The 26547-nt window shown below is 38.4% G+C and overlaps 1 protein-coding gene across 1 annotated transcript in view; it reads right to left on the minus strand.

Moving 5' to 3' along the window:
- dachb (dachshund b) overlaps positions 1 to 26547 on the minus strand; it is a 113855-nt gene that overhangs the window by 23512 nt on the left and 63796 nt on the right. Inside the window, exons 3-4 of the mRNA XM_067580528.1 lie at positions 11376 to 11486; positions 1322 to 1588 (exon numbers count right to left, since the gene is read on the minus strand). Of these exons, the coding sequence (XP_067436629.1) occupies positions 1322 to 1588; positions 11376 to 11486 (378 nt within the window). The remainder of the gene's footprint in view (positions 1 to 1321; positions 1589 to 11375; positions 11487 to 26547) is intronic.

A 26547-nucleotide genomic window follows, 5' to 3' on the forward strand; every position in this document is an offset into this window, starting at 1 on the left:
TTCTCATTTTCGCCTCCAGAAACGTCTTCTCACATCAGGTTTTTTTTTTTTTTTTTTTTTTAATGTTTCATCATTTTGCATTTGTTTGTTTGATATTCGAAGTGAAGATTTGGAGGACAGGACAGCAGCAACAGAGAGAGAGATAGAGAGAGAAGAGAGAGAGTGAATTGTTTTGTGTCTGTGAACTCGTGTTGAACTTAACCTTGAGGAGAGAGAGAGGGAGAGGTGTCATCTCAGTGTCAAATGTCTCGCTAATAAAAGTTGACAAAGAAGAGGAGGAGGGAGGGAAAGAAAGGAAGAGGAGAAAATACGGAGGTCGAAGGGTTAGAGGGTGATGAGGCGAAAGAAAGAGGAGGTCAAAGACTCGTTTTTTTCCCCTTTTCTTTGCATTTTTTTCCTCTTATTTCCTTTTTCTTTTCTCTTTTTGTTTTAAGCTATCTTGAAATATCTCTTTTGTTTTCTTCTCTTTTTTTGTTTTTCATTCCCTCGCTTCTTCTCTCAAGCTATATTTCTCTCCTGACCTCTTTTTATTCCCTAGTTTATCTGTCTCCCCACTTTTTTCTCCATCTTTCCATTTCTCTTTCCACACATACATCTCTCACTTTGCCTCTTCCTCTTCCTCTTTTCATTTCGTAACCTTGTTTCTCATCTTTTCTTTCCTTCCCGACGACACCACATTTGTGAGGACCTTCCCTTTAACTTTCATTCATCCTCCTTAAAAGCGTAACCTTGACCTTTAACCTCTGACCTTGGACTCAAATACAGACACCAAAAAAAAAAAAAAAAAAAAAAAAAAATCGCAGCGGCTGCTTTCATTCCAATGAAACAATAACACTGATTGCTGTTTTCGTGACGACTGAAGTGATAGAATAATCAATGTGAGTGTTTGTCACCTCCCGCTGCCCAGTGTGTGTGTGTGTGTGTGTGTGTGTGTGTGTGTGTGTGTGTGTCCAAACACATTACTTCTGCAATAAGAAAAAGAGCGAGTATGAGTGTGTCTCTGTTTGTTTCTGTCTATATGTGTGACTCTGTGTGTGTATGTGTGTGTGTGTGTGTGTGTGTGTGATGTTGATGAATTGAGTCATTAAGTAGAGTGTCTGCTGATTAATCCAGGCAGAGTGTTAATACAGGAGATGGGAACAGATTAAATGGCCGACATTAACAAATATTGCCACCCCCTTAAACACACACACACACACATGCACACACTCCCAATGTGTGTGTGTGTGTGTGTTTCTGCCCTTTTTCCACACAGTTTGTCTATTTGGTATCTATCTATATATATATTTATATATATGTGTGTGTGTGTGTGTTTTCTTACTGTTAGCAAGTAGCTGTTGCTGCTGCTGCTGGAGTTGTTGTTGATTGACAGCTCCGATGGCAGGCCCCCTCCCTCCACCTCCTGCTGCACCACCTCCGGCTCCTCCTCCCACAGCTCCTGCTGGTCCTCCACCACCACCGCCACCGCCGCCACCACCACCTCCTCCTCCTCCTCCGCCTCCTCCGCCTCCTCCTCCCAGGCCTCCGCTGTGGGCTCCAGCAGGGGGGCTGGTCAGACGCTCCTTATCCCAGGAACACTCACTCCCTCCTGGGTAGAGATGCAGACACACAGACGGTCGGATGTTAAGAAGATGAGAAACTTTAGTAATGAATACTAAAAAAAAACATGAGTTGTACATGTTTGAATATGCAGTACACACACATTATGTAAGTAATAATGCTCGACAAGGTGTCCCAGTGTATGAACATAATGGACAAGATGATGGTGTGGTCTGCAAAGTCTGTTATCTTCCATATGAGGACATATCCGAGAACATTATCGCATCTCCATACAACATTCTTACTACTTATTAAAAAGGGGAAAATTTAATATTTGTTTTTGGACTCTTCAACCCAGGGTCCGCTGAAACGAGAAGTGCTGTTGCTATGGTAACAGGATTGTACAGGGATTAGGCCTGACTTTGAACTCTGGATATGTAGAATATCAGTACACTTCAAAGTTGAGTTTTCAAAACATCAGCAGTGAGCTACTGTTGGAGGAAGTTTGAGGTGAAAGTGCTTATAGAAAGGCAGTGAGTGCATGTTGAACTCCTGCTAAGTGGAAGTTAATTTTACTGTATTATAACAGAAGTTTGGTGATGATTATTTGAAATACAAAGAGCAGGTGAAATAGGCCGCTTTGCCAAAAAAAAAATCTAATCAAAATCTAATTTTTTGGGTTAGAAAAAGTTATTTAATCCATGTTTTGTTTATAGTTAATGTTCTTCATTAATAAGAGATGCTTGAATTGAACACCAGTCGAACATTTTTTAGATGTTTTAAGTAAAAATGTAAATACAACATGTAGTAATGAAACCAGATGTGATTTTAAGAAAGGTTACTGAATTAATAATACAGTTTGCAGTGATTTTATTTAATTAGTTATACAACCTTTAGTTTAGAAAGCACTGTAACCTATTTTGCTACTGTAGCTTGATGCATTTACATAGTTTCATTTTCCTTTGGTTGAAAAACTGAATAAATTCAATGTGTTACCATCACACACTGGTAAATATATTTTATTCATTCAAACATATTGTTAAGTGTTGACAGCGTGTGGGAGCTTATTTCTGATTTTAGTGATTCACCTCTTAAACTGTGCAGAAAGATGTGCAGACATTACATTTTACTGTAATTTGCTGTGCAAAATCTCTGTACTTCAACAATTTACTGTTTAGTTAAAGGGGACGTGTCATGCACCTTCCCAGATCTGTATATTTATACTCTGGGGATTTACTGGAATATCTTTGCATGACTTACAGTTCAAGAAACTCCTTATTTATCTTATACTGGCTGTTTATGCAGCCCCTCAGTTCAGCCTCTGTCTGAAACAGGACGTTTTAGCTCCGGTCTCTTTAAAGCCCGCCTCCTGATGAGCCCACTCTGTTCTGATTGGTCGGCTTCATAAACATACAATAGTAGTAGGATTTCACTTCTTTTTCTCGTTCTCTACTCGAAATGGAAACTTCTCAAATACATCCGTACATGTTCGAGCCCAAATCTGATGCGAAATATGCGAGTGGACAACGTGAACGACCAGTAGAACAACCTTAGCAACAACCTTAGCAACAAAGGCAAACAATCTGATGTCATTACGAGGAGGAAGTAGAGGTAACTTTGCAAAGGAAGCGTTCAGAGCAGGTTGAAGCCCTGACTTTTGACTTGCAGGGAGCATTTTTTACATACACTCACATCAAGTTTTGGACCTTTGACTATGTTAAACATAAACATTTGACATCATAACAGTGTAAAAATAACAGAAAATCACAAAAAGCACATGTCCCCTTTAAAAAATGGTCATAGTTTTCTCTAAATTTCGTCCCTCCAAGCATTTTCATGAGCTGAACTCACCTTGACTATTTACAACTTCCCTAAAAAATGAAAAACAACAAACCATAATAGAGTTTGATTAAATCTCAGATCAATTTAGCAATCTAAATTTGCACATATAAATTGTAAATTACCTGAGAATTACTTTAACCGTTTGTTAATTACACGTAAATTCATTGTGTTAGTTACAAACACATTATGAAGCGTGTTGATTAAAACCTCCAGGATACAGAAGCTCAGGAAAAGTTTCTTACTGGAAAATGACTTTGATTTTTGTCGGGAGGGAAAAAAAAAAAAAATCACTTTCTCTCTTCACACCTTCATTCCTGTACTCTCTCTCTCTCTCTCCCTGTGTGATGCTGCCTCTCTCGCCCTCTACATCTCTCTCTCTCTGCTCCCCTGTTCCCTCTCTCATCCATCTTCATCTCCCTCCATTAGTTTGAATTAGCAACCGTCTCTCTCTATTATTGCCTACTGAATTCCCTGCACTGGGTGTGTGTGTGTGTGTGTGTGTGTGTGTGTGTTACTGTGTGTCTGTGTGTGTGTGTATATATATGTGTGTGTGTGTAGATGACAGCTGGGCCTCATCCTCTCTGCCATTTACACCAGGGAAGAAAAGAAGTATAAACAGATGGGCAGATGTTCTCTCTCTCCTTTTCACACACACACACTTCTCATTTTTTCCTTGGCCTTGTCCTCTCCTTTCCTGCCTTTCTCTTCTGTCACTTTATTTTCTCTCTTTCGGCTCCTCTGTATGTGTTCTTCCGATTTTTCATCTACCTCTCTTTTTCTCTCTCTCTCTCTCTCATTTTTTTTTGTCTTTCGAAGACTGTTTTTCTTTCTCGCAGACATCCATCTTTTGTCTCAGTCCGCTTCAATTTAATTAAAATTAATTCACTGAAAAGTTGTCTCTTTTGTCTTTTCATTTAGGTGCATGTTTAAGTTCAGACACACATCTGTTTTAGTCCATATGTCACCAAATACAACCTCAGGTTAATACTGATGATGAGCAACACTCACACACACACACTTTGCCATAAAACTAGCAGTTATCTAGAAAAATGTTTCAGAAATGTCAAACGTAAAAGTCGTCTCTTTGTCTCACCTCCGATCGACACTGAACTTATACTCATGTTTGTGTTTTCCTCACTTTTCTTCTCTGTTTAGCAGCTTTGGTTATCATATTTTGCAAAGTAACCCAGTTAAGTAAAGCTCTACCAATTGATTTGCAGTAATTACATTACAGTTAGCTACTGGCCTGGTAAAAAAAATAAATGCATTTCTTGCAATAATCAGTGGTTGAAAGAGGAAATATTTACTTCAGCACAGTTTTAAAAGGTACTTCTACTTTACTTCCCATTAAGGTTACTTTATACTTCCACTTCACCACGTTTCAGAGGGAATTATTGTACTTTTTACTGCACCACGTTTACTTACTTAGTTACTTTTCTGATCACAAATTTACATACAAAGCATCACCTCGACCGACTATGAGTAAAATGCTTCTTGTACATGAAGGCATCAGTAATATGAATCTAATAATATAATGTATAACAATATTACATTCACAGGAGGTGGAATTTCTTCTGCATTACTTGTACATTTTTTCTTCTAATATTTATTTGAATAAAATTAAAAATGCACGACTTTTACCTGTTTTTAAACAGTAAGTTGATATTATGACTTTCACTTAAAGGACCAGTGTGTAAGATTTAAAGGGATCTATTTGCATAAATGGAATATAATATTTATAAGTATGCTTTAATTAGTGTATAATCACTTAAAAATAAGAATTGTTGTGTTTTCGTTACCTTAAATGAGCCTTTATATCTACAGAGGGAGCAGGTCCTCTTCCACTGAGGCGGCCATGTTGCACCGCCATGTTTCTACAGTAGCCCGGAACGGACAAACTGGCTCTAGAGAGGGCCTTTTGCGTTTTTTGTGAGTTTCATGGCCATCATAAGTTCTCCTACATGCTCAGAAGGGGAGAGTGAGGGTTGGGGTATTCAGTTTGTTACAATCTGCAACCTCAACACTGAATTTTACACACTGGTCCTTTAGTAAATGATCTGAATCCTGCTTCCATCACAACCGAATGATGCTGTGTCAATATCTAACACGGAAAATCATGTTGTCTTGGTTTTGTGGACATTCAGCTGTCAGAATGTGGTAATAAAACAGCAGAGGAGGATGGAGGGTTTGATAAGTGCAGATATCCTCATTATTCTGAATTGACTTCAGTGGTAAAAACCTCAAAGTCTTCGCGATAGCTCCACAGGACAAAAAGACTCTGATGAAACCACAAGAAACAGCATCTTAGCTGGTGGTGTGAAGGTTTACAGAACTGATGAGAGAAGAAAAGATAAGAATATCACCATAAAACAAAAGTTGTGTCCAGGACAGAATCACCTGTCAAAGCCGCTGATGAGAAATGAATCAGACATTAAACTGATGGCAGACAAACCTCACAAACCTTTATAGATAATAATGAGACAATCTCAACCAGCTGAGATCAGATTCAGAGCAGCTGTACAGCAGTGACACAGAGAAAATGTTATTTTATCACCATAACAGGTTCATAAACCTTCACTGTCAACTTACTTCATCTGTTTTCTTACAATGACTGCTGCTAGCAACTTAATGGTTGTAGATCCTTAAAGCACAAGTCCAGGATTTATTAAGTCTGTCTTAAAACAACAGTCAGGTGCCTAAATGAACATTGAAACAGGTTTCAGCTAATACTGGTGAATTATGAGGGAATTATGTACTAAATAGACATTTACTTTGGAAGATATCTACCTGATTCGACTCATTTGAACTGCTGAAGCCTCATATTAGCTTCAGATGAACCTTTGAATACATTTTTATATATTATATACGATTATGAAGAGGAGGAATGGATTAGGGGTTAGGGTTGGGGTTAGGGGTTTAGGGTTATGGTTATGGTTAGGGTTATGGTTAGGGATTAGGGTTAGGGGTTAGGGTTAGGGGTTAGGGTTAGGATTAGGGGTTATGGTTAGGGATTAGGGTTAAGGGTTATGATTAGGGTTATGGTTAGGGTTTAGGGTTAGGATTAGGGGTTATGGTTAGGATTAGGGTTAGGGGTTATGATTAGGGTTATGGTTAGGGTTTAGGGTTAGGGATTAGGGTTAGGGTTATGGTTAGGGTTAGGGATTAGGGCTATGGTTAGGGTTAATGGGTTAGGGTTATGGTTAGGGTTATGGTTAGGGTTAGGGTTTAGGGTTTATGTTTAGGGTTTAGGGTTATGGGTTACAGCAAGAAAAACTTATTTCAAATGTTCATTTCAGCACCTGACTATTGTTTTAAAACCTTGTGAACCTGCCCTGGTTGATGTTTGTATCATATTTAAGCTAAATTCAGGTGAACAGATTGTGATACTTAAGTGAAACAAGTGTTTTTGCACCTGTTCGTGACTCATACAACCGGTCTGGATCACACTTGAATTTCTGTCGTACCTGAGAGAAAACATTCAGAGTACAAGAAAACTGTTGGAAGTCTTTCTCCTTTTGTTCTCCTCCTTTTCTCTCTATCTCTCTTCTCACTCTTTTGTCTCTTTTCCTACTTAAACTTGTCTTCTTTCTCTCCTTCTTCTTCTGCCTTCTTCCCTCTTTCTACTTCTCTCACTGACAGACAAAAGAAAAACAAAGATATAGTTTCCACTGACACATAAACGTGTCCCTCTCTCCTCATCACTGTGTTTTTCTCATTTCTGTAAAGGAAAAAAAAACAAAAAAAAAAAACATACGACTGTCACAAGCCCGAGCGATCGACTTTCACTTGTCAAACACCACGACACCTTTCTCCCCTTTTTTCCTCTCTCGCCCTAAATATCCCTTTCTCTCATTATGAGTCTATTTTTTCTCCCCCCTCTATCCTCCCCTCGCTTTATTTTCATTTTCATTTGTACACTCTTTCTTTCCTCTGCTCTATTGTCCCTCGCAGTTTCCCAGGCCGTCGTGAGTGTCTGTTACAATGAAAATAAGGTCGGACAATTGAAAGGAAGGCCTTCCACGCACTCGCAAAACAAAACAAAACAAAAATCACGATGAACGAAATAAAAGAAGACAGAAGAAGAAGAATAAGGAGAGAAGCAGGAAGGAATAAATAAAAAAAAAAAACGACACAGGAGAAAGAGAATAAAATGAAAAGAGAACAGAGGAAGAGTAACTCTATCGGCCCATTTGCCAGGTCAGCTGAAGAAAAGACGAGTAGAAAGAAAAATAGAAACAGGAGAGTCTGGGTGGAAACAGAAGGAAGGATTGCACGCTCTCTCTCTCGCTCTCTTTTCTTTTCTCTTTGCTTTTTGTTTTCTGTCTTTTCAATAATTCAGAGAAGCAAACACAGCAGAGATGGAGTGCAAAGTGTGTGTCTCTCTCTATGTGTGTGTGTGTGCGTAAAGTCTTTGTTTTTATATATGTCACCTATGAATAATGCAGGTACTGTTAGACTAGACATAATTATCAGACATCACAGACAACACTGGTGCACAGATTTTGATAATTATGATTTTAAAATGACTTTTTTTCCCCCAATGTCTATACAGTTTTTAAAATACTTTTCCACTCAGTTATTTCCAACCTGTCAACCTGAATAGAAATAGAAGTTTAAACAAAATGAGTAAATGAAGCATAACATTGAAAAAAAAAATAACTTTTTCCTGACTACTTCCTGACCAGTAGTTTTCTGAAGATGTAGTTTAGTATTCAGGCGCCAACCTACATGGAAAAAATCACACTCAGACAACTTGCTCTCAGTCAAAATCATTTCAAATTGTTTGAAAAGCTGCGTTTTCCACATTTAAAATAGTGTTTGTTGCTCCTACAAACTGACTAACAGCTGAACATTAAAAAGATGTTTCAGGATTCTGCAAAATTACAATCATATGCAACTAATTACCTTCATTTTTTCATAAATTTCGTTTATGTTTTTTCTCTTTTTTTAGTTTATAGGTAGACTCAGAACTATTAACACAGTGTATTTGGTTTGGTTGTTAATTGTGACTAATTTTCTTTTACTGTACATATGATGCTTGTAGCTGAGATGTACAGTAGTGGTTTGGGTTTTTTTTTATATTATATTTCTTGTTTTGTGTTGTTTAATTCATCTTGTCATTATTTATTTATTTAATCGTCTGTTAAATGCTGCCCAGATGTTTTATCAATGTAAGGAAACTTTTTTTTTTTTTAATGAACCTATCTGCAAAGTTGCAAAATGTTCACACAGAACTTTAGAGCTGCAACGATTAATCAATCAACAGAAAATTAATCATCTTTTTAAAGCAAAAAAGGACCAAATATTCTCTGGTTCCAGCTTCTCAAATATGAGGATTTACTTCTTTGTCATATATGATAGTAAATTAAAAATCTTTAGGTTCTGGACTGGGCTCACTGGACTGAAGAAATATGAAGGCCATTTTTTCCCAATTTTTTAAAAATTTTATGGACAAAACACAATTAATCAAGAAAATGTTGTTTATATAGTATAAAATGTCTTGTTAAAGCGGCTAAAATCAATTTTCTTTTTTAAATAATGTATAATATGACTGTGTAATGTGTTGTATGGAGCTTTATAGTGAGTTTCAGCTCATTGTTTATCCGTCCAGCTGTAACTTCACTGTTTTGGTTCACTCTCAGCGCTCTCATAGTGTCGTTTTTGGCCGCAGCAGGCAGCTGTTTTCAGAGAAAAAGCTCTTAAAGTCCACTGTACACTACCTGCTCAGCACCAAACAGCAAACAGACACAGTTAACTGTAGACTAGCTGGTGAACACAGTGGAGCATTTAGCAGCTAAAGAGCTAGATATTTCCCTCAGGAGCTGGTGGAGACCAAAAACAGAGCTAAAAGAGAGAGAATATTGGACTTATGTTCACCAGGTGGACACAAACATGACTCCAAATGTATGATAATGTTGCTCCATGACTGCTGGATGTGGAAATAAACAACTGTTTGCTCCTTTTTACGTTGAAAACAAGTCAAAAATCAGTTAATGTAGGTTTAAGTAAAAGTTACAGTGGAAAAAAAGAGTTAGAAATGAGTGTGGAAGAGATCTAAAGTTAGAACGCAAACAAAGGGCACAAATGAAAAGAAAGAGAAGACGACACTGAATGGTTTTGAAACCTGAGCGGCCGACACATAACACACACACACGATCACGTAATCAAGGTCTCTGTCATGTGTCTGTATGTTTACTGTCGGTGTAAATGTTGAAACTGATCTCTGTCGTGAGCTCGGGTCGAGTTTCAGCATTAAATGATACTTTCTCCTCTGTCTTTGGCGCCCGTTCGTGCCTGCTCGTTTACTCCCCGGCAGCCATCGATGCGTTTTACAGTTTGTCATGTGAAGTGCGGCGAGGTAAGAAAAGAAGAGATTAAATGTGGTTAATTGATCCTTGGAGGGGAAACTCAGGACAGAGGAGACAGGTGGAGGTGTAAAAACAGACGGTTAAAGGAGAGTAATGAACATTTTTTACTGCTAATTAGTTCAAAAATTCAATTTTTTTTTTAACCTTAAATAGTTTTATGCCATCAAAGAAAAAATATAAAAATGTTTGATTATGACAGTGAACAGATTTCTGGTCCAGTAAACGATATCCAGGGTGTGATAATGTGCAGACATACAGCTACAGTCTAATAGAGTCCATTTAATCCAATTACAGTAACAACTAAGTAACTCTTTAGACTTTTTTATGTTTATTTGTTTATTTTATGCTTATCTCATTATGTTTTTACATTCCACATATTTTTGCATTTAGATGATTCAAATTCATTTATAAGAGTTTATCCATAAATCAACATGAAGCTGGAGAATTTTACCAAAACATCATAATAAACAGGTACTACAGCCAAACTTCACTAATATTTTCCTAAAGTATAAGTACTCTTTGATATTTTACTGTAGCAGAAGTAATTACTAGAGTAGATACTACTGTGCTGATAATTTACTGGAGGAAAACTAATATTTGGGGTCATTAAATGCTGCAGGAAAGTGGGAATTTTGACTCATCCTCTGTAGATGATGAATATTCACTGAACATTTCATGGTAGTTTGTTCAGAATAACACTTCAAACATCTGTGTCATGAGACAGATGTGTAGGAGAGAGACGACTGGATCAAAAGTTGCAAATAAACTCTTGCACACTGTCTGACTTGTAATGATACATTTATTTGTCTGATGAAGGTCTGGCACCGAAACATCACAAATAAATGTATCGTTACAAGTTAGACAGTAAGTGACAGTTTGTTTGCAATGATAGTTTGTTCAGAAAGTATCAAGATATCTGGTCTACATGCCAATAAAAGAAGTATTAGAATAGAGGAAGTGTGTGTTTCATTTGCAACACTGTACAAGTGTGTTTAAGGTCTGTTTGTGTGTGTGTGTGTGTGTGTGTGTGTGTGTGTGTGTGTGTGTGTGTGTGTTGCATCCCTTTATGTTAAACTGACAGTAATGTAACATGTCAGTCTCACATCTGAATAAGTGGTCGCTTTTATGTAAAAAAAAAAAAAAAAAAAGTCATGAGGTCAAACTTAATAACGTCTGAACTGAATGTCGTCACATTAACGTAAAGGCAGCAGGTAACACATGCAGAGAGAGAAAATGTCTTTCTTCTTCATCACTGTAACAAATTTAATATCTCATCATCTCTAATGCACAAAATCAGCTCGATATATAAGGAAAATCTGTGAAAAAGCCCAATTTTAGGGTTCTATTTGCTCTCTAATAACATTAAATGATTAAATTGACAGTAGAGTTGTGAGTAGATTCATTGTGAGGAGCGGCGGAGAGCGACGGTCGTTAATTAAGACTTGATCAGCAAAGAACGTTTTAAAATCCATCAATGATGTGAGAACAAACAGAAAAACAGATTTCTTCTGAGCCGTCGTAACATTTTTAACTCTGTCATCAAGGAACATTAACATCTGAAAAGGGCTTGTGTGTGTGTGTCTGTGTGTGTGTGTGTGTGTGTGTGTGTGTGTGTGTGTGTGTTACCTGTGTTGGAGTGCAGGTCGTCGTTGTCGGACTCGTTGCCGTTCTGGAGACTCATCATCATCTTCATCTTCTGAAGCTTCTGGAGCTCGGCCATCGCTGCTGCTGTCAGGCCTGATACACACACACACATTACTGTTAGCCTCATCATCATCATCATCATCACATTCACCGCCAACAACAACATGTTTGTAGAGGTGTGTTTTGTCACAAAGGTGAGACCCTCTTAATTGACAACCGGCACCTGATATCGATTTTGTCAGCTGACCTTTCTCACAGCTAACCAATCACAGGTGCCGGCTGCCCTTTACCCATGATGCTTTGCAGTGAGCCGTGACACACATAACTGACACTTGTGCTCCCCGGCTTGTCGCTGTCAAATTTTCCTTTTCAGTTTGGGCGTTTTGTCGAAGTGTTTTCGGGTTGCGAGTGCTGTTTTCAGAGACGCCTTGAGGCTGATATTCACTGATACACACACACACACACACACACACACACACACACACACACACCTCTTCTCTCTCTCTCTCTCACACACACACACACACACACACACACACACACACACACTCTCTTTTGTATGGACTAAGATCCCTGGCTCTGTGCACTGACCTGGAACTGACTTCTATACACAACAACCAGCAGAGTGAGAGAGATGACCCTGTGTGTGTGTGTGTGTGTGTGTGTGTGTTTATACTCTATTGTGTACATGCATTATTATGTGTGTAAAGTGTATGTCATGCTTTCCGTCATGCTGAGTGTGTATGTACAGTTTTCTTTCATGTATAAATGTGTGTGTGTGTGCGTGAGGGAATGCACGCCTGCTTATCTGTGCATAACTTGTATCTGTGTGTGTGTGTGTGTGTGTGTGTGTGTGTGTGTGTGTGTAGGTCAGTTGGTTTTGCCCCGGTCACGGTTGACGGCCTTGGTGGAATGTCCATTACACACACAGTACAGTTGTCTGCAAGCTATAAAGAAAACAAGATAGAGGGAGGAAAAAAAAAAATGGAGGGAGGAGGGAGGAGGAGGAGGAGGAGGAGGAGGAGGAGGAGGAGTTGTTGCGTTGTTTGAAATTTAATTTAAAGCAGGATGGAGGGATGAGTGATGAGGGGGGGGAGGTGTGGAAGAGAGAAAGGAGTGTGTTGTGTGCAGGTTCAGCTAAACCGCAGCATGTGAAGGAATTTTTTCATTAACTACAAAAAAGGTACAAAGTTTATAAAAAAACTTCATATTGACATTTTTTTAACCGTCACATCTTGTCCTGAAAGTCTTCTTGTCATAAAGCAAGTAAAATATTAATTAGTTACGAGTTGGATTCAGCACATTTAAAGGGGACATATTGTGCTTTTTGTTATTTTTCTGTTATTTATATACTGTTATGAGTTTTGAATATCGATGTTAAAAATGGTCAAATTCCCAAAACTTGAGGTATGTAGAAATGTTCCCTGCAAGTCAAATACCAGGGCTTCAACCTGCTCCAAATGCAGGTTTTTCTACTCTGCCGACGAGCTGACGTCGGCTCGTCATGCATGTCAACAAAGTCCGTCCCGTAGCCTTTGTTGCTAAGGTTTTGTTGTGTTGTTTGCGTCGTCCACATTGGCATTTCGGATCGGATTTCAGCTCGAACACGTATGACGTACTTGAGAAGTTGACGTCTTGAGTAAAGAACAAGAAAAAGTAGTGAAATTATACTATTATAGTTTGTTTCATAGTTTGTTTATGTAGCCTCCCGAGTAGCCGAAAGTCAGCTGTTGTAGCTTCTGGAGGCTGACCAATCAGAGCAGAGTGAGTAGTTTATGTTTTAAAAAGGTCAATTCAGTCACTACTGAGGCAGTATGTAAGAAATACCTCAGATTAGGGCTGCAGCTGATGATTGTTTTCAGTATCCATTAACCTGACAGTTATTTTCTTTCTCAACATCCGTCTTTGTTTCCGACAGCCAAAGGTGACGTCATCAAATGTCTTGTTTCGTCCCACCAATCATACGAAACCCAATAAAACTCAGTTTATAATTATACTAAACATAGAAAAGCTACAAATCGTCACTTTGGAGAAGCCGAAGACACAATTTGTGCATTTCTACTTCATTATTTGCTTGATTAGTCTACTTCAAATCATTGAAATGATTCATGAATTATCATAACAGTTGCTGTTCGTGGCGCCGCCGTAGCTTTAAGAGTTAACTACGAACCACAACGTCCCTCGTTAGTTGCATCTTTCTCCCTCGTTTAATAATAAGTATGTAGTATAAAATAAATAAGGAGTTCTTTTGTAAATCATGCAAAGATATTCCAGTAGACACATGTAACATGTGGAAACTGACAGGAAGTTACACTGGCGATGGCGCTCAGATCCTCTCTTATCAAATATGCGTCATTTGGATAAACTGTATTAGGAATCTAAATTGTTACTTTCTCGCATGAAAAAACATTAAAACTTAATAAAGTTACATATTAACAGTCTTAATCTCCGCCATTGCTGTCAGTTGGTGCAAAATGCATTCTGGGATACTTCGCTTCAGCAGCCGACCAATGGTGTAACTTCATCACTCAGTCAGACAAATGGCCCCGCTGTTGCAATCCAGCTAAAAGTGACTTAACTTGACAGAGAAAATACATTAAATATTGTTTTAAATGTATTAAATATGCATCTGTACCTAAAGACATACAAATTATGTATCTATTTATACATTTATCAATTTCTTTTACAATTTAAAAAAGCCTCGTTAAACTGAAACTGAAATGCCACCTGCTAACGGATCATATTCTGAGTCCAAATGTATTCACAAGTCTTCTCTCTTGTCAATGACTATCGGATTGCAATTTAGCCCGAGAACGACAATAACGACAAATAAGAGGAACAGAAAGAGAGAGTGAGAGGAAAGAAAAAAAAAAAAAAGAGGTCCACTCAAAGAGCCCGAGGCAGAGTGACCAGACGTATTGTCTGCTGTCCTGCTGAGAGAGAGAAGAGGAAAGAAATGGAGAAGCATGATGGAGGAAAAGAGGCCAAAAAATGAGGAGAGGAGGGGTCGTTTTCAATCTTTGAAGAACGGTGCTCATAAAGAAAGTGGATGATGGCAAATTATATCAATCTGTTGTAAATTATAGGTGAAAGTTTTGTTTTATTGGGGAAATATATGAATTTTTAAACATTATTTCCTAAAAATTGTATCTACATATGTATATATATGTAAAGATTGGACATAAAATGCATTAAAGATTAAGAGTTAAAGATATAAATGTGAAATTTTGAGGGATAAAAAGGATAACGAGAGGATATAAAGATGGGAAGGGAGGAGAGGAAGCAAAAAAAGTGAAAAAAGACGGAGTTTGGAAATGGAAAAACAGTCAAAGAGTGACGAGAAGTGAGAGGTTCAATAGAGAAGGAGACAAAATCATGAAGCAAATCAAAGAATGTTAAAAATACATAAATACTTTAATTCATGCACCTTAAATGCTTAAAATCTGCAGGTTTTTGGTGATTTTGTCGACACAACTCATTTGTTTGTGTGTCTGTATTTTCTACCATAAAGTGAGCTGCTCTTCTGTTTGATCTGCATATTTCTTGTTTGGAAACTAGTTCAACCATTTAACTAGGTCTGCCTAAATTAAAACACACAAAAACATTTTTGATTGACAGGCCCTTTTAATGAAATTCGACATGGAGTTCAAGAATTTGTTTCACTGTTGGTGTGCAAAAGGTCAATTCAGTCAGTTCTGAGGCAGCACATAAGAAATACATCAGATTAAAGCTTAAACTAATATCTAATATAGTATCAATTTATCATTTATTATCCTTTTGCTCTCAGTTTCCCAGAGCTAAGCTGACGTCATCAATGTCTTGTTTTGTCCGACCAGCAGTTCAAAAACCAAAGATAATCAGCTTACATAGAAGATACTAAACATAGAAGTTACTGTTTTATTTCTACTTCATTATTTACTTGAAATTATTGAAATGATTAATCAATTACAGGTTGTTTTGTAGCCTTCATGTTTCTAAGCTAGCAAGTGTCTTCAAGTCCGTTTATAGTGAGTCTTTCAGCGATAAACGTGTCTGTTAGCTCAGTTTAATGTAACGTCTTCTTCTGCCACAGAGGACATACATTCATGACGCATCGTCCGCCATCTTTAGTGCAATAAATGGATCGCAGACTGATCTGTAACAACAGCAGAGAATCACTCTGCGACTGACAAGATACACAAATGTGTGATTTGCGTTCTGCTTTAACTGCATTATTTCATTTTTATAAGAGAAAAGGCTTCAAGGATAAAGACAGGAAGACAGTGTGAAGTGTGTTGTTGGTGTGGGGAAAGGTGGGGTCACTTTATATTTCAGCTAACGCTGTTCCTGTACCGAGGATAAGTGAAAACGTTGACCTGCTGGGTGAAAAGTCAGACGACCAATCAACAGACATCACTGCTAGCATGGCTAAAAACAAAACACTGTCCAACAAAACTAGTAACAGTATGTACTTGTGGGCTGGTAATTTTTTTTATTTTTTCCTGGCTAAAGTTCAAGTGGAGATGTTTGTAGATAAATGTTTTCAAATTTAAGAATGAACACCTGGTAGCAGGAAGAAAAAAAAAGACAGAGAAAAGAGGAGGTGGGAGTAAAAATGGAAAATTGAGTCCCTTTGTGGGGTCAGGACTGCATTCACGCATTGATTACTCTACTGAGGAGCACCTTCACACACGCATGCACACACACACACACACACACACACACAAAGATGCATATACAGGATACAAGAAACACACACAAACACAGGTGGACATACACACTCATACACACTTGATTATGTGCATGTATATACACACACTGGGACACAAAGCCACAAACATGACGAGAAAACACACAAACAATGGATTAAACACACATATATACACACACACACACACACACAAACACACACACTTGGACACAGAGTCAGAACGCCCGCTTCGCCTCAGTGCAACCAGAAGAGAATCAATAGCGAGACCAGAGACTATGGAAGCCAAATAGGGCCAAAAGTAATGTAGCTGTGTATCTTAATGTATGAATACATTCAAATGTGTGATAGCGTAAAAAAAACATTTTGATCGAATAAATTTAAATGTTTGAATTAAAAAGGAGCCAACGTGTGTTTGTCTGCCATTATCTGATCAACTAGTAGAAGACGTCCAGCTGAACATTTTTGGCTAATGCTAACTCCTAACAAGCTAACAGTAAAATACAAATTAGACTCACGCACATCCAAATTATTTGTGCAAATCTTTTTCATTTGTTCACAAAATGTCGTGCACAACTACATTCATTCAGATATTTTTTTTACACATTCAAACATTTGAATGTATTAATACAAAATGTTTCCAAACAGTCAGATATAGTGATACACATCTACAATACTTTTGACACTATTTTGTTCCCATAAGAGTCACAATACTGTTCTCCTTCATGACTATCTCTCTCTCTCTCTCTCTCTCTCTCTCTCTCTCTCTCTCTCTCTCTCTCTCTCTCTCTCGGATCGATGTCCGCTGTGTCCACAGTTACCAAGCATCGACCCCCGACGCTAATGGTGACCACGGAACCTTGGGAATTAGTGTGTGATTGATTGACAGACTGCTTCAAAGACACACACACACACACACACCATATAGAGCCAGTGTATGTGTGTGTGTGTGTGTGTGAGAGAATGTATATTCCTGTATGTATGCAACTCTGTGTGTGTGTGTGTGTGTGTGTGTTAGTGGTCCCCTGTGGGTTGTCCATACGTTGTTTACCCATCTCTTTTTCCTTCCCGTGCATCCTAATGCTCTCCGAAGGACAAAAGAGAGACAGGGGAGAAGGACGATGAAAGAGGGAATCAAAAAAAAAAAAAAAGAAAAAGAAAGTAAGGACACTGAGGATTATGACGTAAAAGAAGTGAGTCGTCAGCATAACGTGACATCGCCAGGACCCAGAAATTAAATCAAGAGACGTTTTCCTCGCCAGCGCTCAGGTGAAATTTTTTCAATTTTGTTATACATCATTAAAATAGCGTCAAGTTTAGGGAAAAGTCATAATTAGTGTCCAGTTCTTAGAGATTTTTCATTAAAGCACTTATGTGTGTATAAAAAAAACAGGACTTTTTGTCACTTGAGACCACCTGAGTAGTACACATTTGATTTCTTAATATAATTGTGTGATGTTATAATTATTATTTAGACTAGATAGATCAGATTCTGGGATGATTATATTACTGTTGTAATATAGTAGTAGTGATGTTTTCAGGTGGATGAAATACTGTATCAGAAACACATTTTAATACAGTACAGTCCGCTAAAACAAACCAAAAGCTACTATAAAACAGCAACACACCATCTTTTTGCATTATATTACATCATTTTTAATTATTGTACAAGTATTAGTATGAGATTATAACTCAAACTGGTCAGTATAGTATCAAATAAAGCACTCAGCACAGTTAATTTTAGCTGCTTTTCTTCCTTAATTGAATCCATCTGTAAGATCTGTAGGTTGAGCTAATCTCACAGGTCTATATAATACTCAGCCAGGTGATCATACTTAGTTGGCTGTGGTCCATCGTTGCATTAAACTTCTCCCTGACCTCATAGGATGATTAAAACAAACAGCTGTTCGTTTATAGCTCTGTTTAGATGTGTTCATATTCACTCGAACCTGTCAAAGTCACTTTTTAATGCATCATCTGCTGCGTTGTTATATAAACTTACTTTTATCTTGTCTTAAATCTTTATCCTTATTCCACCAATTGGTTTCTTTGGATTTTTTTTTTATTTTTATTGTGCTTAGCACCACCTTCAGTACATAAACAAGGAAACACCACAATCCCTGCACACACTGACTGTTTAGTTGTGGAAATGGAAATTAATAAGACAGAAGTAAAACAGATGCGATGTAAAAGGAAATATATGAGACACAGGTATAATACACCTTTTGATTAAACCCAAAATGTTCTTAAGATGTTGATGGCAGTTAAAGTTTTAAGTGTTTTTTAAACATTTGAGCTCTGCTGTTTGAGAAAGTCTGACACTTTGCATTTACAATAAATAACAGCATGTAATAAAAATGACTGAAACTTTGCAGAAATGTAGTTTAAACATATGTAATCAAGATAGAGACGGTATCTTTTTGTATCTTTAAGGTTTTCAGTGATGAACTTCAAGATACTTTTCACTCTCTCAAAGTGAGTTCTTCATCGTGTTCGTGTAGAAACCGAATGAAACGATGCAGCTTCTCTTACTTGCGAGTGCAGGACTCCTTCCTTACAGAGTAAAACAGTTAGAATAAGTCATTAACGCCACCCATCATTAAAACATGTACCTCCTTTTGCTACTGTAAGGCCTTTTTTCAGTAAAAGCCTCCTCCACACAGCAGGCAGTAGAGCTTCCAAATGAGATCTGACAGTGTCCATCTCCAGTACAGTGCGTCAGGATGGTCTTTAATAGCTTTGAGTTTGCTGGTGGAGGCTGCGGGGAGATCTTCGAGAGTCCTAACCCCCTCCCTCCACCTCCAAGCTCGCGTGAAACCCACCCCATTTGGCTGCGGTCGTAAATATTTAATCCGCTGCACCTACATCTCTGACGAAGTGCTCTGAACGCGCTCTCAGAGACGGAGTGACACTTTGAATAAAACAAACAGGAAAACAGAGAAATTGCTCTTTGTGTTCTGAATTTAGAAACACACTGTTCTGGCCTTTTTTTGTTTTTCTTTCTTGCCGCGAGCACTATGCAGTCGATTTGCTCTTGTGCTGAGTCAAATAGATTTCAGCTCTGCGCTCCGGCACTTAGATCGCCCATCTTTAGCTTTCACTCGATGTCCAAGACGCCCATTTGCAGCGGCCATTTTGTATCATCTCTAAAACTGTTTTTTGACTTTAAAATGGTTTTGAGTCTTTTAACAGCTGGACTGGAATTTAGATCATTTGTTGATGTGCAATAAATTGAACTTTTCTAATGAACAAGACAGTAACATTAGTAGCGTTAAGGGTTTTATTGACTGTTAAAGTCAATAATTACTGGTTCAATTTAAGAAAAATCAATGTTTAGTGAGTCTATTCCCGTTTAAAGTAATTTTTGTTCTACTGCCCAATTAAAACCAATAATTAGGGATTCTGTTGCACAATAAAGTCAATGGTTAGAGGATCTATTACTTATTTAGAGTTAAACTTAAGGCTACTTTAGGTTCTGTTGTCTAATAAAGTTAGTGATTATGATTTCTGTTAACTGTCAATGGTTAGTGTTTTTTTCCTCAATAAAGTCAATAGTTAGGGGTTCAATTAAACGATATTCCTGTTTAAAATCAATTGTTGGGTCTTCCACGGCCCAAAGTCAATGGTTTGAGTTTCTATTATTTATTCAGAGTAAATTCTTAAGGGTACTAATGAAATTAGTGGTTACTGATTCTGTTGGCTGTTAAAAGTGAATGGTTAGTGTTTTTTCCCCTTAAAAAAGTCAATGGTTAATTCCTGTTAATATCCATGGTTACAGGTTTTATTCCCTATTTGACTTAAAGGTTATGGGGTCTATTGCCTAATTAAGTCAATGGTTATAGATTCTACTTGTTATGTCTACATTAAAGGCAAAGTCAGTAATTGTTTTGATTGCATTCAAGTAATTATTGGGGGTTTTATTGCTTAAAATCAATGGTAAGGGATTCATAGATAAGGTTCTGGGTTTCACTCCTTGTTTAAGTCATTGGTTGGGGGATTACTGTATTTATAGGTTCAGTTCCCATTTAAAGTCAACATAATGAACTAATGTACTGTCAAAGTAAATGGTTTCAGTTTTGTTCCCCAGTGAAAGTCAATGGGTGGAGAGCAAAAACTTTATATCACTTATTTTATCTTAAATAAGGATATGTGGTACTAAAAAGTACTAACAAGCACATTCAAAAAGTGCTATTAATTATGTTTCAACAGTTTTGTTTTTTTTGTTTTTTTTAATCACATTTAAAAAAACAACATCTCCCCAGAGAACCAACAATTCTCTTATTAGCAGTAATTACTTGCAGGCTGGTGAAAACAAGCTGTTCAGAGTGTTTTATTGTAATGAAGCGTGCTGCATGTTATACTTTATAACCTCATTGATTTTGTTCTGGCAAAACTTCACACTTTTAGCTGTTGATGAGCAGGAATCGTTTAATTAAACTGTAATCTGTGAGATTTATGTTGTTGTTTATTTAGTTGTTTATTTATTTCCACTTTTTTTTTTTTTTTACTGCTGAGGTGTTTCTACACTGCACATCAGATGTCACCTGTCAATAAAAGAGTGTAGGTGGGGACTGTGGCGTCTTTTTCCCCACATTTCTTATTGCTGCTTATACCAGCAGTTCTTCTTCTACCTTTTCTTTTTCTGTTTATTCCAAGTGGTTAAATTTCACTGAAAAAAAACAACAGTCAGGAGCCAAAATGAACATTTAAACCTGTTTTTCTTGCTGTAATTATTCCTCCTGTTCATACTGACCATTAGAAGATCCTTCATAATGCACTTACAATGTCAGTGATAGAGGACAGTACAGAAGTATAGTGAACAACCTGGTAATTTACAAAGAATTTATACTGTATTACAGGTATTTTCTTACTAAAGGGTATCTGTTCCAAGCTACGTATGACCCACTGAGCAATCTGGTATTTGGGAGGAACTTAATGGAGGGGTTGACATTTCTTCAATTCTTTCATAAAGCAATAGTCAGGAGGTGATAATTAACATTGAAGTAGTTTTTTCTTTCCATAATTATTCCTCCTGTTCATACTGACTATTAGAAGATCCTTTCATAATGCACTTACCATGTAAGTGATGGGGGACAAAATCCACAGTCCTCCTTCTTTGCAAAAATGTATTTAAAAGTTTATGTGAAGCTAAAAAGAAGCTTCAGCGTCCAAATGAGTCAAATCAAGTAGATATCTTTCAATGTTACAGTCTTTTTAGTGCCAAAGTTCCTCTTTTTGTTACTATACTTCCACCGCAGCTCAACAAGGAAAGACAAAGAGGGAATTTGATGCTAAAAAGACTGTAAATGTGTCAGATATCCACTTGATATGACTAACTCAGACTGCTGAAGCCTCATATAAACTTCACACCAACTTTTAAATGACTGTGTGGACACACTGTGGATTTTGGCCTCCATCACTTCCACTGAAAGCACATTCGAAGGGGATCATTTAATATTTGGTATGAACAGGAGGAATGATTACAGCGAGCAAAACCTCTTTCACTGTTCATATAAACACCTGACTGTTGTTTTAAGACACACTTGATAAACTGTGAACCTGCCCTTTAAGTTTAGTAGATTATAACCTGTATTTTAACAGCATATGATGACTGTATTAACATGAAACTGCTTTTAATGGATCACCTGAACATATTTCTTGACATTCAAACAGTGAGATCCTTTTATACAAACGACAGTGTTATATAAGGCTGCAACTAATGATTATATTCTTGATTAATCGACTAATTGTTTGATCCATAAAACTGACAATCACTGTTCCCCAAAACCCGAAGAGACGTCTTCAAATGTCTCGTTTCCTTCACAACCCAAAGATATTCAGTTTACTGTCATAGAAGAGTAAAGAAACCATGACTCAAAACAATTAATCAAATTATCAAAACAGTTGGAGATTAATTTAATAGTTTGCAACTAATCGACTAACTGTTGCAGCTCAAGCGTGTGAGGCGACTTCCGCCTGCAACCGGGATTCATCTATAAGGAAAAAAGCGGGAAAAAGTGATGCAGGAGGAGGAAGGGAAAAAAAAAAAAAAAGACTTAATGTCGCTTTAGTCCTCTTCAGCCCTCCTCCCCCTTCATCTCTCCCTCTCCTCCTCCTCCTCCTCCTCCTCCTCCTCTCTCTCCTCTCTCCTTCTCTGCAGGTGCACATAAGGGTCCTCAGATGAGTGTATTCTTTTCAGGACAAGATTGAAAGCACTTCATCTGTAACCTACACACAGTACTCATGTGTGTGTGTGTGTGTGTGTGTTCAAGTGTGTGTGTTAAAGTGTGTGTGCTCATGTGCCAGATGTGTTTATATTTGTTTGTCACTGAAAAATATGTGTATACATGCCAAAAAAAAAAAATGTTGTGTATTCAAAAAACGTCTTTGTGTGTGTATAAAGTGTTTTATGTGTCTCTGTATCTGAAAGTGTTTTTAGCCAAGTGTGTGTTTATGTGAAGTGTGTGCATGTGTGTGTGTGTGTGTGTGTGTGTGTGTGTATGAGAAGACAAGGCGAACCATTGAGCTGTTTTTGAAGTGAATTAACAAGTCAAATGAGTGCCGCAGCACCCTGCATAGGTTACCACACACACACACACACACACACACACACACACACACACACACACACACACACACACACTCCCACGCTTATCATCACAGCCTCTTTGTTAAGGAAGATGAGGCCAATTAAACTGATATCACTCTCTTGTTGTCGTTTAGGCCTCCTCCCTCCCTCCTTCTCTCTCTCTCTCTCTTCCTCTCTCATCTTTCACTGTTTCTGCTCCATCATCTCTTCTTCTTCTTCTTCTTCTTCTTCCATCTCTCTTCATTTTTTTCTTATCTTCTTCCATCTTTTCTCTCTCTCTCTTTGCATCTTTTTTTCCTTCTTTCAGTTTTTCTTTCCACCTTTCTTTGCACAGTTCTTCCTCCATCCTTTCGGCAGTCTCACGTCTTCCTCGACTATCTTCTACTTGCATCTTTTTTCTCTAAATCTTTCCTTTTTAACTATTTTCTTCTCCCATCTCTTCTTCTTCTTCCACACACTGTCTCTCTTCTTCCTGTTCTCTCCTTTCATTTCTCCGCATCCATCTTCATTTCTCTCCTTCTTCTTCTTTTTACTCATCACTCCGTCTCCTCCTCCTCCTCTCTGATCCGTTTATCTTTTTCCTCACCCATCCCGTCGCCTTCTTCTTCTTCTTCTCACTGTTTTTCTCCAAACTCTCTCTCTCTCTCTCTCTCTCTCTCTCTCTCTCTCTCTCTCTCTCTCTCTCACTCCGTGTTTTCTAACAGTGTGATAAATGTCCATCTGTGATTGGCCGATGCCCCCCATCGCCGTGGCGCCCGCGAGGTCGTAAACAACAGCCCGTCTCCCCCGGCAACGTGGCGTCTCCATGGACGCAGGGCAGCTAAGACGACCAACTCTGCGTGTGTGCATGCGTGTGTGTGTGTGTGTGTGTGTGTGACTGAGGCGGAATGCGACATCCGACGACTGCCAACTGTGTGTATATGTGTGTGTGTGTGTGTGTTCTATATATGTACTGCGCGCGTGTGTGTGTGTGTGTGTGTGTTTGTGTGTGTGTGTGCTAATGAGCGATCATAAGTGAGCAAATGTTTTCTCTGGGTTCCACTAATGTTCGACAAACACACACACACACACACACACATACCTGATGTGTGTGTGTGTGTCGTCAGTAATTGTGTGTGTGTGTCATTAGTATGCCACAGTGAGCTGTGTCCATATGTCACTAAACACAACCATGTTTTATTTATCCTGGAGAGAGAGAGAGAGAGAGAGAGAGAGGAGGGGGAGAGAAGGAGGCCAACAGTCACTGTCAAGGGGACGAGAGAAGGATGGAGGGATGGAGGGAGAGGAAAAAAGGAAATTGGCGAGATGAGGTGAAAAGCATTTCAAGAAAAAAGATTATGAGAGAGAGAGAGAGAGAGAGAGAGAGAGAGAGAGAGGTGAGAGGAGGAAGTGAAAGTATGGTGGAGGAAATTGAAGGAGAGAGATGAAGGATGGAGGGAACAAAAATGAAAGAGAGGAGAGGAAGTTGGGAGAGAGGAAGGTAGAAAGGAAGGAAGGAAGAAAAGAGAGAGAGCAAGATGGCAGGTGAGAAGTTACAAATGAAAGAGGAAGGAAGAGAAAAACAGAAGGAAGAAAGGAATAAGGAGGGATGAAAGGCGGGGAGAGTGGAAGGTGAGATGTTAGAAATGAATGATCAAAAAGAAAAGAAGGGAGGAAAGATAGGAAGTAAAAGAGAAAAAAAAAAGAGGAGAAGAAGAAAAGATGGAGGAGAGGACGTTATGAGGGAGTGTAGAAGGTGAAATATTAGAAATGGGAGGAAAGAAGGGAGGGCATGAAGGAGGGATAGGAGGTAAAAAGGGAGGATCAGAGAAGAAGAAAGGAAAAGAAGGGAAGAAGAAAGGAAAAGAGGAAGTACTGAAGCAGGAAAGAGCGCAGAAAGGAGGGAAAGAGATGAGTCAAGGAAGACGGAGGGAAGAAAAGATGGAGGGAAAGAAGAAGGATAGAGGGGGAAAAGAAATAAAGGAAAGAATAAGGGAAGGAAAGATAGAAGGGAGGAAGAGAGAGGAAATGGAAGAAAAAGAGAATGAGGGATGAGAAATGACAGATGCGGGAGAGAGAAAAGAAGGAAGAAAGAAGAGAGAGAGAGGAAACGGAAAAAAGGGAAGGAGAAGGAAGAACAGGAATGACAAGAGGAGGGAAGGAGAGGGGGAAAAAGGAAATAAAGGAAGAAGGAAGGATAGAAAAGAGGGAAGGAAGCACTAAAGTAGGAAGTGCAGAAAGGAGGGAAGGAGATGAGTTGAGGGAGAAAAGAGGGAGGAGAAACGACAGAGAGAGTGCAGGAAAAAAGAAAGGATATGAAATAAAAGAGAAAATTAGGGAAGGAAGGAGGGATAGAAGGAAGAAAAAAGAGGAAAACAGGAATGATGAGGGTGCAAGGAAGAAACAGGAAGGAGATAAAGGAGAGAATAAAGAAAGGAAGGATAGAAGAAGAGAGAAGGAAATAAAGGAGAAAAAAGGGGGAGGAAAGAAGAAAGAAGGTGAGGAAGAAAGAGAGGGAGGGATATGAGTTGAGGAAGAAAGAGGGAAGAAAAGAGGAGAAAGGAAGGAAGGAAGGAAGAGGAAGAGAGAAGGAGGGAGGAGAGGAAATGACAGAGAGCGGTGAGAGAAAAAAGAAAGAGAACAAGGGAAGGAAGGAAGGAAGCGATGAAGGAACGCAGAAAGGAGGGTGATGAGTCGAGGAAGAAGGAGGGAAGAAAAGACGGAGGCAGGGAGGGAGGGAGGGAGGGAAAGAGGAGGGAGGGATGGACAGATGGAGGAGTGGGACCCCAGAGACGTGTCATTCATCACACCACCATGCAGTCTGCACTCGTTCACCCTCTCTTTCTCTGCAGGTCTTTTTCTCTTCTTCTTCTTCTTCTTTATAATATGACATCTTTTTTCTCTTCTATTCCTTTTTTTATCCCTTTTTTTATCCCTCCATCACTGTTAGACTTTCCTCATCCTCTGTCTGTCTCCCCGTCTTTCCATCTTTCCATCCCTCCTTCCACTCGTTTGCTGTCAACCCCTAAACAATCTGTCTTTTCTCTCCTTCCCACCATCTTTTTTCTCTGCATCTCTCTCTCTCTTTTTTTCTGGCAGGCATTTTTAGGTTTCATCATCTCCTCTGGCGACATCCCTCCTTCCTTCCTTCTCTCCATCTTCCCCACTTCTATCTTTCCCCTCTCACTGCTTTTTTTTTTCTCTCTTTCACTCAATTTTCACTTTGTGAGCTGAAAAGAAAAAAAATCTGTCTCTCTCTCTCTTTTTTTTTTAAAGCTCTTGTTTAAAAGAGGATGGTGAGATGGATGGATGCATAGATTCAGGAGGAGGAGGAGGAGGAGGAGAGAGGGATGAGTGAGTGAAAGGATGACAGAGGAGGGCAGATTAGGTGAAAGTAAAGAAAGCGAGGAAAGAAAAAAAGGAAGGAGGGAAGGAATGGAGGTAGCTGTGTAGGGAGGAAAGAGGGATGAGAAGAAGAAGAGATGGAAAAGGTAAGGGATGAAGGATGAAAGGATGAGGTGAAAGAGAGGGATGGAAAAAGGAGAAATAAAACAGAAAATAAGAGGTAGGAAGAAGGGAGGAAAGAAAAGTGAAGACAGGAAGAGTTTGAAGGAGAATTAAAGGCGGAGAATCAGCTTTGCTGCTAATGTGTCTTAGTGGCCAAAAGAGGTACTGCAACATTTTTTTTTAAAAAGCATTTTTTACCCGCTATAAAAAGTTACACCTGTAAAACTCCTCACAAATAAAAACAAAGTATATTATTTCTCTTTATATTATTAACTTTTAAATCTCAAAGGTTCATTTTTTTGTAAAACTTCAGCAGAGCCCTGAAAAGTTATTCTTATATATGTGACGTTATCCAAATATAACGGCTACTAAAACATTTGATGGCATTAAAA

Source organism: Thunnus thynnus, chromosome 22 (assembly GCF_963924715.1).
Source record: "Thunnus thynnus chromosome 22, fThuThy2.1, whole genome shotgun sequence".
NCBI classification, from domain to species: domain Eukaryota; kingdom Metazoa; phylum Chordata; class Actinopteri; order Scombriformes; family Scombridae; genus Thunnus; species Thunnus thynnus.